At 34.0% G+C, this 12,981-nt stretch overlaps 1 protein-coding gene across 1 annotated transcript; it reads right to left on the bottom strand.

Annotated features, from left to right (window-relative positions):
* Positions 1-11,706: 11,706 nt before the first annotated feature.
* LOC120178054 lies at positions 11,707-12,741 on the bottom strand. Its single transcript, XM_039184010.1, has one exon. It carries the CDS (start codon positions 12,739-12,741, stop codon positions 11,707-11,709), a length of 1,035 nt encoding a protein of 344 aa, XP_039039941.1.
* Between the last annotated feature and the right edge of the window lie 240 nt (positions 12,742-12,981).

Below are 12,981 nucleotides of genomic sequence, written 5' to 3'. Positions count from 1 at the left end.
TGGCTTAGCATAGCGCATGAACAGAACTCTGAATGAACGTGCCAGAAGCATGAGGATACATGTCGGATTGCCAAAATTTCTATGGGCTGAAGCTATCAACACTACAACTTACCTGATCAACCGTAGGCCTTCAGTTCCTTTGGATGGTGGAATATCAGAGGAAACTTGGAGCAAGAAAGAAATAAACCTTTCACACTTAAGAATGTTTGGTTGTATTTCTTATGTACACATAAATTCTGCTGAAAGAAGAAACTTGATGGCAGGTCCAACAAATGCGTCTTTGTTGGTTATGGTGGTGATGTGTTCGGTTACTGATTTTGGGACTATGAAAATCGAAAGATCATCAGAAGCAGAGATGTCATTTTCAATGAGATGTGATGTACAAAGACAGGTCAACCATAGAATCAAGTAGCTCCAATACCGAAGATGAAACAAAGGAATTTTTTGAGTTTGAGGAGATTTCTGGAAATGATGTTCAGATTAGTCCTGAAGCAGTTCAAGAAAAACCAGGCACACCAGAACTGAGACGCTCCTCCAGAGTTCCTAAACCAACCTAGCGTTATTCGCCTTCTTTGCACTACTTGTTGTTGACTGACAATGGTGAACCAGAGCGCTATGATGAAGCAATGCAGGTGGAAGATTCAGTAAAGTGAGTGTCTTCCATGAAAGATGAGATGGACTCGCTTATGTCAAATCAGACGTGGGAATTAACTGAATTACCACCAGGCAAGAAAGCGCTCCACAATAAGTAGGTTTACAAGATAAAAGAAGAGCACGATGGGAGCAAACGCTACAAAACAAGATTGGTTGTCAAAGGTTTTCAGCAAAAAGAAAGTATTGGCTATAATGAAATTTTCTCTCCAGTCGTGAAACTGTCTACAATCATACTGGTATTGAAAATTGTAGCTGCAGAGAATTTACATCTTGAGGAATTAGATGTAAAGACAGCTTTCCTTCATGGTGATTTGGAGGAAGAAATCTATATGAAGCAGCCAGAAGGCTTCATAGAGGCAGGCAAGAAAAACCTGGTATGCAGGTTGAAGAAGAGCTTGTATGGTTTAAAACAAGCTCCTAGACCATGGTACAAGAAGTTCAATAGCTTTATGAGTAGCAGTGGTTTTACCAGATGTCAAGCAGTTCATTGTTGCTACATCAAGAGGTTCGACAACAGCTTCATTATTTTATTATTGTACGTTGATGACATGCTCATTGCAGGCTTAGACATGCAAGAGATTATACACTAGAAGCAAGAATTGTCGAAGCAGTTTGCTATGAAGGATTTGGGCGCTGTAAAACAGATTCTTGGAATGAGGATTAAGAGATACACAAAGTCGAGGACTTTGATGTTATCACAGGCTGAGTACATCAACAAAGTACTTTCCAGGTTCAACATGCAAGATGCTAAACCAGTAAGTATACCTTTAGGTGTTCATTTTAGACTATCCAAAGAACAGTCACCAAAGATGGAGGAAGAACGTGCACACATGGTGAAGGTGTCGTATGCCTCAGCAATTGGAAGTCTGATGTATGCCATGGTTTGTACCAGACCAGATATTACTCATACAGTGGGAGCTGTTAGCAGGTACATGAATAATCCGGGCAAGGTACACTGAGAAGCAGTCAAATGGATCCTCAGATATATGTGAGGTACCACAAACAAAGCAATTTATTTCAAAGGTGGAGATACGATACTGACAGGCTATGTAGATGCTGACTTAGCCGAAAATATTGACATCAGAAAGAGCACTACAGGGTATGTCTATACTCTAGAAGGTACTGCAGTAAGTTAGGTTTCTCAACTACACAAAAAATAGTTGCTCTCTCCGTAAACAAAGCAGAATATGTTGATGTTACCGACGCCAACAAAGAGATAGTTTGGCTCCAAAATTTCTTGGAATAGTTAGACAAGAAACAAGAAAACAATGTATTGTATTACGACAGTTAAAGTGTTATTCATCTAGCAAAGAATCCGTCTTTTCATTCCATGACGAAGCACATACAATTACGATATCATTTTATATGGTCTCTTCTGGAAGATGGGATTTTGAAACTTGAAAAGATTAGTAGAGCTCAAAATCCGGCAGACATGTTGACAAAGACGGTGACCACGGACAAACTGAAGTTGTGTTCAACTTCAGTTGGTATGCTAGAGTAGCAAGACCAGAAATGCTGCTGCAATGATCGAGGTGTGAAGACAGATTAAAATCAGTCTTCAAGTGGGAGATTGTTGGAAATAGTTAAGAAAAGTGGGCAACTTTCGGTGGATTTAAATACACCGAAAGTTGCTTGTTGAAAATAGTTTTTGGCTTAATTACATTTTAGCTATTGCATATTTTAGGGTATTTATAAAATTAGTCCCTAAGTTCAACTATAAATACTCTAACCCATTTAGCTTCAAAATCCCAAAATCCCAAATCATTTCTTTCTCCAATACTAGAAAGTTTATTGTGAGTAGTGAGTGTTTTGTAAACATTTGTAAATTTTCTCTCTTAGTAAAAGATCTACAGCAGTCCGGAGACGTAAGCACAATTGACTGAACTACGTTATCAATTTCGAGTATTATTTTTCTATTTTTATTTTACATTCTCACTAATTTAATTATAAAAAAATTACTTATTACTCGTTTATTTCCCAACAGTTTTATTGTAGAAAAGCAAAACCAAGTGCGTAATAAAAAATTACAGTAAGCAATATAACTTGAACCGGAAGAGAAGGTGAAAATCTAGAAGATCTCCTGTGTGGGAAAGGAGGGAACGTACGGTAAGACAAACAGTACAAAGACAAGCTGTCTTGACTAGGGTTTGCGGTGGTGTTCTTATCCGCACAACGCCTATCCTCCTGTTGTGCCCATTACATCAGTTCCAAATTCACACACGTGTTTTGCATTGCAATAATTATTCAATTTGTATGGTTACAATTCGTTCACATCGATATTTATTATAGATTTTATTTAGATGTAATCACGAGAACAAGCCTTATAGTCTTAAAATATATTTTCCCTTTGTTTATTATTACTGTCTTTCAAGAGGGGAAAAAGTAATTAATTTGTTGGGTTTTGGGGAGTGGTTTATTTTTCAATGCTCTTTGCACGAAGTTTGAACAACTCACACCTAATCTGGCGAAGAAACATGTTGCCCGTCATATCCTTTAGGTTTATTACAAATTAGTGCATGAAGTTTAAGCTTTTCTCAAATTAGAACTTGAAATTTTCCCTTATATCAAATGAGTACTAGAAAAAAAATCTCGAATTAGTGTCTGCAGGGCCGTGGCTAGGTTTTCGGGGCCATGTACAAATTCTTATAAAGTACATCCTATTTTCTAGATATATTCGATTTTCTGAGCCAGGTACTCGGCCCGTTGAATTTTTTAAATTTCCGGGTCGAGCTCGAGTCACAAAATGTTACTTAACCAGGTACCTGCTGACCCAATACTCGATTTATTTATTATATATATATATATCATTCTTATTTTATATTAAATGTTTATATATAATTTTCAAATTATTTCACTCTAACATTCTAAATTCTTAATTTTTAAAATTTGATACCATAACATTTTAATTTTAAATTTTTTCACATTAACATTCTAAATTGTTTTTGAAAATGTTTATTTTAACTTCAAAACACTTGAAATTTAGTTATATATTTTTTATTTTATTATTTAATAATTTTATTTCCAAATATGTAATTTGATTTTTTTTAATTTTATATGTGAATTATATATTATAGAACTTTAAATTTTAAATTTTAGAATTATATATATATATATATATATATATATTTAAAAAATAATATAATTTTAAAAAAATATGAATCGGGTACCCGAGTTTTATAGGTACTAAGATGTCACGGGATGAGACACTGGCCGGCATTTTAGTATCAAAAAATTTTGGGTACCCGATTTTGAACACCCCTAGATATTATAAAATAATATTTGATTAAATTTTAAATTATTGATAATAAGCGCATCCTATAAACGTAATTGTTAAAACTTAAAACTCTTAAAAAGAATAATTCCTTTTCTGAACTTTTCCATTCAATTCGGCATACTGTAATTAATCACTTGTTTCATCAAATTTTTTAATAATTTAGAGTGATTATTAGGTTGTTAAAAATATCCGATTTGGTTGACTCGATATGATTACCCACCCATCCAATTAAAAAGTACTCGATTTTTCGGGTCGGGTATTCAGCCCATTAAATTTTTAGGGTTTTCAGGTCAAGTTCGGGTTACAAAATGTTACATTACTGGATATTCGTTGACCTGGTACTTAGGGTTGAGTAACGAAATCGAGAAAACCGAAAAATTGACACGAGCCGAGTAAAATGTTTCGGTTCGGTTTGACCTTATACGGTTTGGTTTTTGGGTTGGTTTAAAGTCTCAATTCTATTGATTCGGTTCAGTTCGGGTTTTCGATATGAAACTTATTTGTTCCATATTGAACCCAATAGACAATTTTTTTAAAATTTATAGTTTCAAGTGAATTTTTCATTGAAAAACCGATAAACCGAACCGTTAAAAAACCGAACCGAACTGAAAAATCGGTTTCACATAATTCGGTTTTTTAGCAATTCGATTTCGGTTTAAATTCTAAAAACCTGTTTATTTTGGTTCGATTCAATTTTTAGTAAAAACCGAACCGAATACACCCCTACTGGTACCCTATTTATTATATATATATATATATTATTTTATATTAAATGTTTATTTATAATTTTCAAACTATTTCACTCTAACATTCTAAATTATAAATTTATTAAACTTTTCTACCATAATATTTTAAATTTAATAAATTATTTCACATTAATATTCTAAATTATTTTTTAAAATATTTATTTTAACTTTAAAACATTTGAAATTTAATTATATTTTTTACTTTATTATTTAATAATTTTATTTCTAATTATGTAATTTGAATTTTTAAATTTTATGTGTGAATTATATATTATAGAACTTTAAATTTTGAATTTTGAATTTTAGAATTATATATAATAATAATAATAATATATTTTAAAGAAAAAATAAAAAAAATTATGAATCGAGTACCCGTGACCTGAAAATACGGGTACCCAGATGTCATAGGCCGGGACACGGGCCGACATTTTAGTACCCAAAAATTTTGGGTACCTGATTTTGAACCCCTCTAGAGATTATAAAATAGCATCTGATTAATTTTTTAAATTATTAATAATATACGCATCCTATAAACTTAATTATTTAAACTTAAAACTCTTAAAAAGAATAATACATTTTTTAACTACTAAAATCACCAAATATATTCAGTTTTACCAAATTATTATGTTTCCTCGTTTACAAACAATAATATTATAATATAACAAGCAAAGACAATACTTATAGATTCGTGCAACTATAGTTAAACTTTAGGATAAATTGATGTGTTTAGTATCTAAATTATCAGTTTTTATTTATTTTAATATTTAATTTTTTAATTTTTTTAAAACTATTCCTAATGTTTCATTTTTATTTCATTTTAGTACATCGTCGTTAAAAACTTAACAACACGGTATTTTTATGGGTAAATTAAGTCATTCATCGCTCAACTATCTTCTCACTCTTATTTTGCTACTAAAGCTTAAAAAAATTAATTTAACTACTCAACTTTCAAATTGCTCATGTTTTTATAACTTTAGTTTATTTTATTAATAATTTTTGTGACGTGGAATCTTTTTATTAATATATAATTAAAAATAATAAATAAATAAATTTAAAAGTTAGAGTGATTGAATTAGGAGTAGTTTGAAAATTAAGTAATTAAATTAAAAAAATTAAACTTTAGCGACAAACATAAGAGTGAGAAGATAGTTGAGTGATGAATGATGTAATTTACCCATAAAAATGTACTACGTGCAAATCACCCGTTAAGTTTTTGACAGAGAGATATTAAAAGAAACAAAAACTAAACGTTATGTATAATTTTAAAAATTTAAAATTTAAAGATTAAAATTGATAATTTAGATGCTAAACGTGTAATTTACTCAAAACTTTAAAGTTTATAAACCACATTGAATCATTATCTATCCTATATATATAATACAAAATAATAATAAATAATATGAGGGCCCAGCCGCTCTCTGTCCCTATTTACTTTACTACTCCAAATACTTTCCTTATTTCCATTATAGCCACTAAACTTTCACCATCGTTTTCATTTGATACGATTTTTTATTTAAACCAATCGAAATAAACTATCACGAATTATCTATTTATATTATATTCATCAACATAAACACAACGATCAAAAGAAAAGAAAATAAAGTATTAACCGTCAAAATCAAACACTGAATTATTAAAAAAAAATTGATTTTTCAGTGAATTACTTGAACGGATGTAGCTCTGGGCCAACAAGTAATGAAAACTTGGAAAATTTGAGGGTAACTTATGAAACATTCGTAAGCGAGTCTTGGCCCCGCCAATTATTATTTTAAATATTAATTAATATTAAAAAATATATATAATTTTTTTATCAGGTACCCTCAATTGAAAAAATTATATTTATAGAATATAAAAAATATTTTAACTCGCGTTATAGTAAATTTATAGTTTGGCTTTTGCGTCCAAATCATTCATAACGTGTGCATGTGTAAATAAAAGTTTTATTATTCCTTATTACTTTGGATTTTATTTACTTTTCAAATGATTAATATTCGCACACCGCTATGTTTGACTTTTGTATAGCGTATCAGAAAAATGTGAAAATAAATAAAAACAGAAGAAATGATGTTAGCATATACTAATAGGAAAATTGCAGATTTGGTAATTGAATTTCGTTTTCTCTCTTATTTCACTCACTATACTTTAAATCTTTTTCAATTTTTTCACTGAACTTAATACATTGAGGGAGTTTTTCACTCGGTCGTTAAATAGTTAACGAAGTTAAAATGAATAGTTATATGGATGCAAAATGATGTGGCAGGAGTGGGTTTGGTTCCCATTGCATATTCCTAGACCTGCTTCTTCTTTGTATGGAATATGCGCATTTTATCCCAAAAAATGATGTTTTGGTGCAAATTTTATTTTTTTAAAACGGTGTCATCTTTAATTTCATTAACTATTTAATGGTAGAATGACCAAAATAGGAGAGAGAGTAAAGTTCAGTGGCCAAAAGAATCCAATGTTTTTAAATTCAGTGAGAACATTAAAAAAATTTAAAGTTCAATGAACAAAATAAATGAGAGAGCAAAGTTTAGTAATAAATTTATAATTTAACCATATTAATATCACTGGCTCTTATCTTGTCTCAATGGTTAGGCGTTGGTGAATCCGCAAACAATAATAATAATATTAAAAAAGTCGGCGGTAGGTGGAGTCGATGAAATTCCCTTACACTACCCAATCATCAAACTAAACCTGATATAATTTAATTATTTAAAAAACAATAATTTAAATCCAACTTAAACCTTTAAATTAGTCTTGCCCGTCTAGCTCGGTTGGTAGAGCACAAGGTTCTTAATCTTGTGGTTGAGGGATCGAGTCCCACTGAGGGCAATTAATAACGGAGGTCTTCCACGGAAGCTTCTCTCAACCTGGCGTTGGGGGCAGCCTACTATCCTACCTCCCCCTTATCCCATTACATATGAGAATAGAGTCATCTAATTTTTTTTAAACCTTTAAATTAGTACAAAACTTATTAGTTTTACTTAACCCATATATATATATTTATATCAAATCGAATATAAATTTTTACTAAAATAAATAAATCAAATGTAACCTCCTTAAACTTGGAGTCGACGTTAATCTTAATATTAATTATCAATCATCGGTAATTATTAGTTCTCTTATTTTTTATACCATGTCATTTGTTTTCTTTTCTTCTTAAGTGTTTTTTTTATTTGAATAATATTTTTTGTTTTTATGACATGTTTTTATCAGCTCTTGTGACATATGTTTTCTATGCTTTTATGGCACGATCCTTATGGCTTTTGGTATGTTTTTCACATACCTTTGAGGTCGTTTTGTTGCTCACACAAATGATATTTTTTTGATTGGTTTGTCGATGGTCAAGTATAGTCAAATCTCTTCTTTGGTAAAATGTTGTTTACCGATATAATAAGAATTGTATAGCGAAATAGACTGCCAGATAATTTGGTTCGTTCACCGCACCTTTATCATTTCGTAAAACGTCTCGTTCAACAGAAACAATGAATTTTACTGAAGATTTTTGGATTCTTTTGATGTTAGTGTAGATATGCAATTTGTCAGGGGTTATGTTTGGGTTTCATTTACTTTTGTTAATTATAATGACAAATATATCGTAAATATATAAATATATATTATGTTATATTATAGGTGTGTAGATGTTCATATATTATGCGTGTTTGTAAATATAGGGTATGCATATATATACGTAAAAAATATGTATGGTATTTGTAAGTGTATATATTATGTGTTAACGTTAAAAATTATATATATATATATATATATATAGATACATTGAAATAAAATATTAACTTTTATCACATGTTGTTTACAGCCCACATCAATTACATTGAAGCCCAAATACAATGCAAAGGAATCAAGTCATTGACCCGACCATTTGACCCAAGGCTCACACATTATGACCGAGACCATTAGGGTTTCTGATGGTTTCCAGCGCCGCCAAGTAAGAGCCGTTGGTTATGGTCCAATCCAACGGTCTAGATTGAATTCATTTTAGGGTTTTCTTATAACCCTGGAGTTGAAGCATGCACAGAGGTGTTTGTGGTGTATATATTATGCGTTGACGTTAAAAATTAAATATATATATATATATATTATGCATGTTTGTAAATATAGGGTATGCATATATATAAAAAAAATGTCAAACCCATATTTCCATATGGGGTAAGGGGAGGTAGGTAGTAGGCTGCCCCCAACGCCAGGTTGAGAGTAGTTTCCGTGGAAGGCCTCCGGCAGTTAGAATTATGAATTGCCCACGGTGGGGCTCAATCCCACGACCACAAAGTTAAAAACCTTGCACTCTACTAACTGAGCTAGACGGGCAATTTCTATGCATATATATACATATACGGAAAAATCAATTATAGAAGTAAATACAATTAGATATGCTTTTTATAGACAAATTTAGAATTTAAAATCTTAAATAAGATCAATTTCAAATGTAACATTAGTAAATAAGGAGTCGAATACTAATAATTGTAGGATATTTGAATATTTATTATAAAATAATTAAGAGTCTTTAGAACAGATGTTACTGATTGTAAAATCAGAATATTATAACAATGGATTTTTACGTATATCCTCAATAGCCTCACCTGATATTCAAACATCTCTCACATGATGTTTTCTGGGTTCGTCCAATCACAGGATAGATACCTTTATAATGTAAAAGGCTTTTGCCTCCTTTATTAATTCAAAATAAAAAAAAATAAAAAATTATAAACAAATCAATGTATTCTATATTAAATCTCAATTTACTAATTAGCCTTGATTCAGAGCAATCTATGCCCTATGGCCGTGGTTGCCAATTCTTTTAGCACAGGATGCTCGGAAACCACCGTGCGCAGTCCCCTCTTCGTCGTCGACAACCGTCGAATGGCAGTCTCGATCCAGGCTCGTTCCACACCCGCGCTATAATCAGCATTCAAGGCAATGGAACATATAAGCACGAATCCATGAAATTGCACCCCTAATTCCCTCTCACCATCGCTCAACAGTTTCACCAAAACCCGTGCAGCGTTGAACTCGATCATCCTGCTCGAATGCTCTATGCAAAGATGATTACATCCGCATAAAAACTTCAATAACGCGACCAGAGCTTCACTCACCAGTCACCACGTCCCCATCCCCGTTCTCAAGCTGCAGCACTAAGGCGCTTATCACCTTAGGATTATCGCTCTCACGAAAGATTCTGGCCAAGGAACCGATCGATTTTATGGCCAGAACTTTAAACCACAATCATCTGATTCTTTGACCACACGCAATAGGAGTTCGACGGTGGCGTTTGCACCGGGAGAGTGAGTCTTGAATGCTTTGCATCGGAGATCGAGATTTGATTCAGCCGCGGCAGTGATTTCCACTAGAATCATCAACCGATTGTGTAAGTGTAAACTGTGTAATTCTAATCCACTCTCAGCCAAGCAAAACAATAGTTTTTCCAACTCTTTTATCATACTATTCCTCACCGAAGATGCAATCGTATAATCCTCGACCACCCGTGGTTGAGGATTATCCGAGGGAGCGAGCGGAAGATTTCGTCGCAGTGGACGGTATCGAAATCGGGGTCGTTGATGATAAGAAGCCGGTTGGTTTGGAAGATGCAAGCGTCCAAAAGGAGGTGGAGATTGTGGAAACTTGTAGGTCTAGGGGCGGTGAAGAGCGGGTAAAAGGTGGTTTTTCGTTGACACTTGAAGGCCAACGATTAGGCCATTTCAAGAACAGAGCGGATTGAGTTCAAGTAGAGCGGTGCTGGGTCTGAGTTGATGCTGTGTAGCATTTGAGTGAGCTGAGTCACTTGCCTACTCATCTTCATACCGTGAACTCTCAACGATTTGGCTTTACTGCCTGCTTCGTTGACTCGGTTATCTAATGATATCGGATGAAGCAAGAGTTTGTCGATTATCTGCTCCTGCTCCGATTGCATCGTAGTTGCTGTCTTGCTGATGAGTTTCTTCGTGGACTATGGGTGAGTTAACTCAACTCTCTATCAACCTTCATATATATGTTATTAATATGGTTTTTAATTGAAAACCTGATAAGATTGACGCGATTTGGAGAAGAAATTTCTGGGCAAAGCCAGTTACTTGTTCGGAAAGTTTGGTTTAATCGCGCGATATCGCCTGCAGAACTCGAAGATGAACTTCCTGTAACGCGAGTTTCTACAGACAAAACCTTTTATTATCTGGATGTAGGGGAAAATGACAATTTAGATTACTATTATTTCTTTCAGGAGAAAAGTAATAAACAATTGGGTAAAGTACATATATGGTCTCCCAACTACAGGGTGATACTTTATTGAGTCCCTAAACTATTAAAAGTTATAAAATAATCATTTGACTATAAGACGTTGCTTTTTTTATTCCCTTGACTATTAGAAGTTATAAAATGATAATCAGACTATTTATAGTATTCTAAACTCATATTTTTCTGTTAAAAAATTGATGACAGTTTGAATAAAAATTAACATGTTGATATAGTATGGATTAAGAATCTCAAACGACTATTATATTACAGTCAACAGATTAATATTCAATTCTAACTATCATCATTTTTTTAATGAAAAAGGGTGAGTTTGGAACACAATGCATAGTTGGGTGACCATTTTATAACTTTAAAAACTAAGGGAACTTAAAAACGAAATGTCCTATAGTCATGGATCGTTTTGTAACTTTTAATGCTCGAAGAACTCAATAAAATAATACTCTCAGTGGAGGAACCATTTGTGTACTCTACCCTCAATAAAAATATTATTGATTTATCACTAAAATTTTAAAAATAACATATTGATCACTAATATTATCGATTTATAATAAAATGATCATTCGCTGTTAACCGTCGTTACCGAGATAACGATATACTAATGTGGTACGTTTTTTATATTGATTTGTATGTATGTACAAATATATATATATATATACAAGATAACACATAGCTAGGCAGGAAGAAACAGGAACTCATAGTTTCGCCATGGGAAAAATGCTAGAGATTGATAATCAATGTCCACCCAATTGTTATCAGCCGGTTTGTTACCTAATGACGGGATCCTCGTAAATGCTGGTACAGATAAAAAAGGTAAAGGATGATCAATAGATCCCATCTATGCCGCTGCAGCCTATTTCCGCCTCCGATCAATCTCATCAACGCCGGTAAACTAATGAACTTCATTACCGACTTCCAGTGATCGAAACAGAGGTAGTTGTCCGGAGATGTGAACTTTTTCAAGGCGATCTCGGCTTCCGATGCCACCGTCAGGTGCTTGTTGTGTAGTAATGATATCAGGAGCGAAATTATCCGAGTCTCGTGTGACGGGAAGATTCGGGCAAGGGAACCGATCGATCTGATGGCCGGGATTTGCTGTATAGGGTTACGTGATTCTTCGATCACTCCCAAGAGTTGATCGACGACGGCTTTTGTGGAAGCGGCATTGGTTTTGAATACGGTGCATCGGAAGTGGATGTCGGTTTCGGCGACGGCGGTTATTTCCATTATAGTCATCAGACAATAGTACCGTAATTTACCTCGTTCCTTCTCTACTAACTTGGCCAGGCTAAGCATTGCTCTTGTCTTTGTTATCGTCATGCAATTTGTTTTGCTCTTAGCTGCGAGCGTCCACAAGGCCTCGGCGCAACAGGTTTTGAGTTCGTCGGTAGATGTCTCGGCTGACAGTAACGTTACGATTGGCAAGATCACGTTCCATTCGACGGAATCGTATACGGTTATCGAGTATTGCTCGGCCATTTCGGTCACTAACTCGATTGCCTGAATTTGAACCTCAATTGGCGCATCCTTGAGTAAACGAAGGATAACAATCATGACTTTATCCATGATGTTTTGGTCATTGGTTAATACACATAATGCATCAGCCGCGGCAATTTGTGCATAAAGGCAAGCCCCGTCTTCCAAAAGCTTTACCAATGGAGGCAGACCCTGCTCTTGAACGATGTATTTCTTGTACAACTTGTTGTCTAGGGCGAGCGACGCGAGGCTCTTAACGGCATCGATTTGATCGCTTACTCGGTGGGACGTCCGAACGGTGGCGATGCAATGCCAGATCACTAGGAACATCGGATTAAGAACGATGAATGGAGGGAGTGAGACAACACTTCCCTCAAAACCACCATTGCTAACGAGGTCATACCATGTGAGAAGCCACTTAACGTTGGCGATACAATCGTCTAAACTGCGGAAGAGTGGTCGGAAATCGGAAGCTTTCGGGGCATTAAAGAACCAAGCGATCAAGCTCTTGAAGTCGAACTCGGTGACGATATCCAGGGCGTGGTTCAGGATCCGATGAACCTCGTCGAG

Source organism: Hibiscus syriacus, unplaced genomic scaffold, assembly GCF_006381635.1.
Source record: "Hibiscus syriacus cultivar Baekdansim isolate YM2019G1 unplaced genomic scaffold, ASM638163v2 tig00112343_pilon, whole genome shotgun sequence".
In the NCBI taxonomy this organism is placed as follows: domain Eukaryota; kingdom Viridiplantae; phylum Streptophyta; class Magnoliopsida; order Malvales; family Malvaceae; genus Hibiscus; species Hibiscus syriacus.
This window is presented reverse-complemented; position numbering and strand designations above follow the sequence as displayed.

Bases quoted from the DNA above. Each gene is read 5' to 3' on its own strand.
- LOC120178054 (XM_039184010.1), bottom strand. From the start codon at position 12,741: ATGTTCCTAGTGATCTGGCATTGCATCGCCACCGTTCGGACGTCCCAC.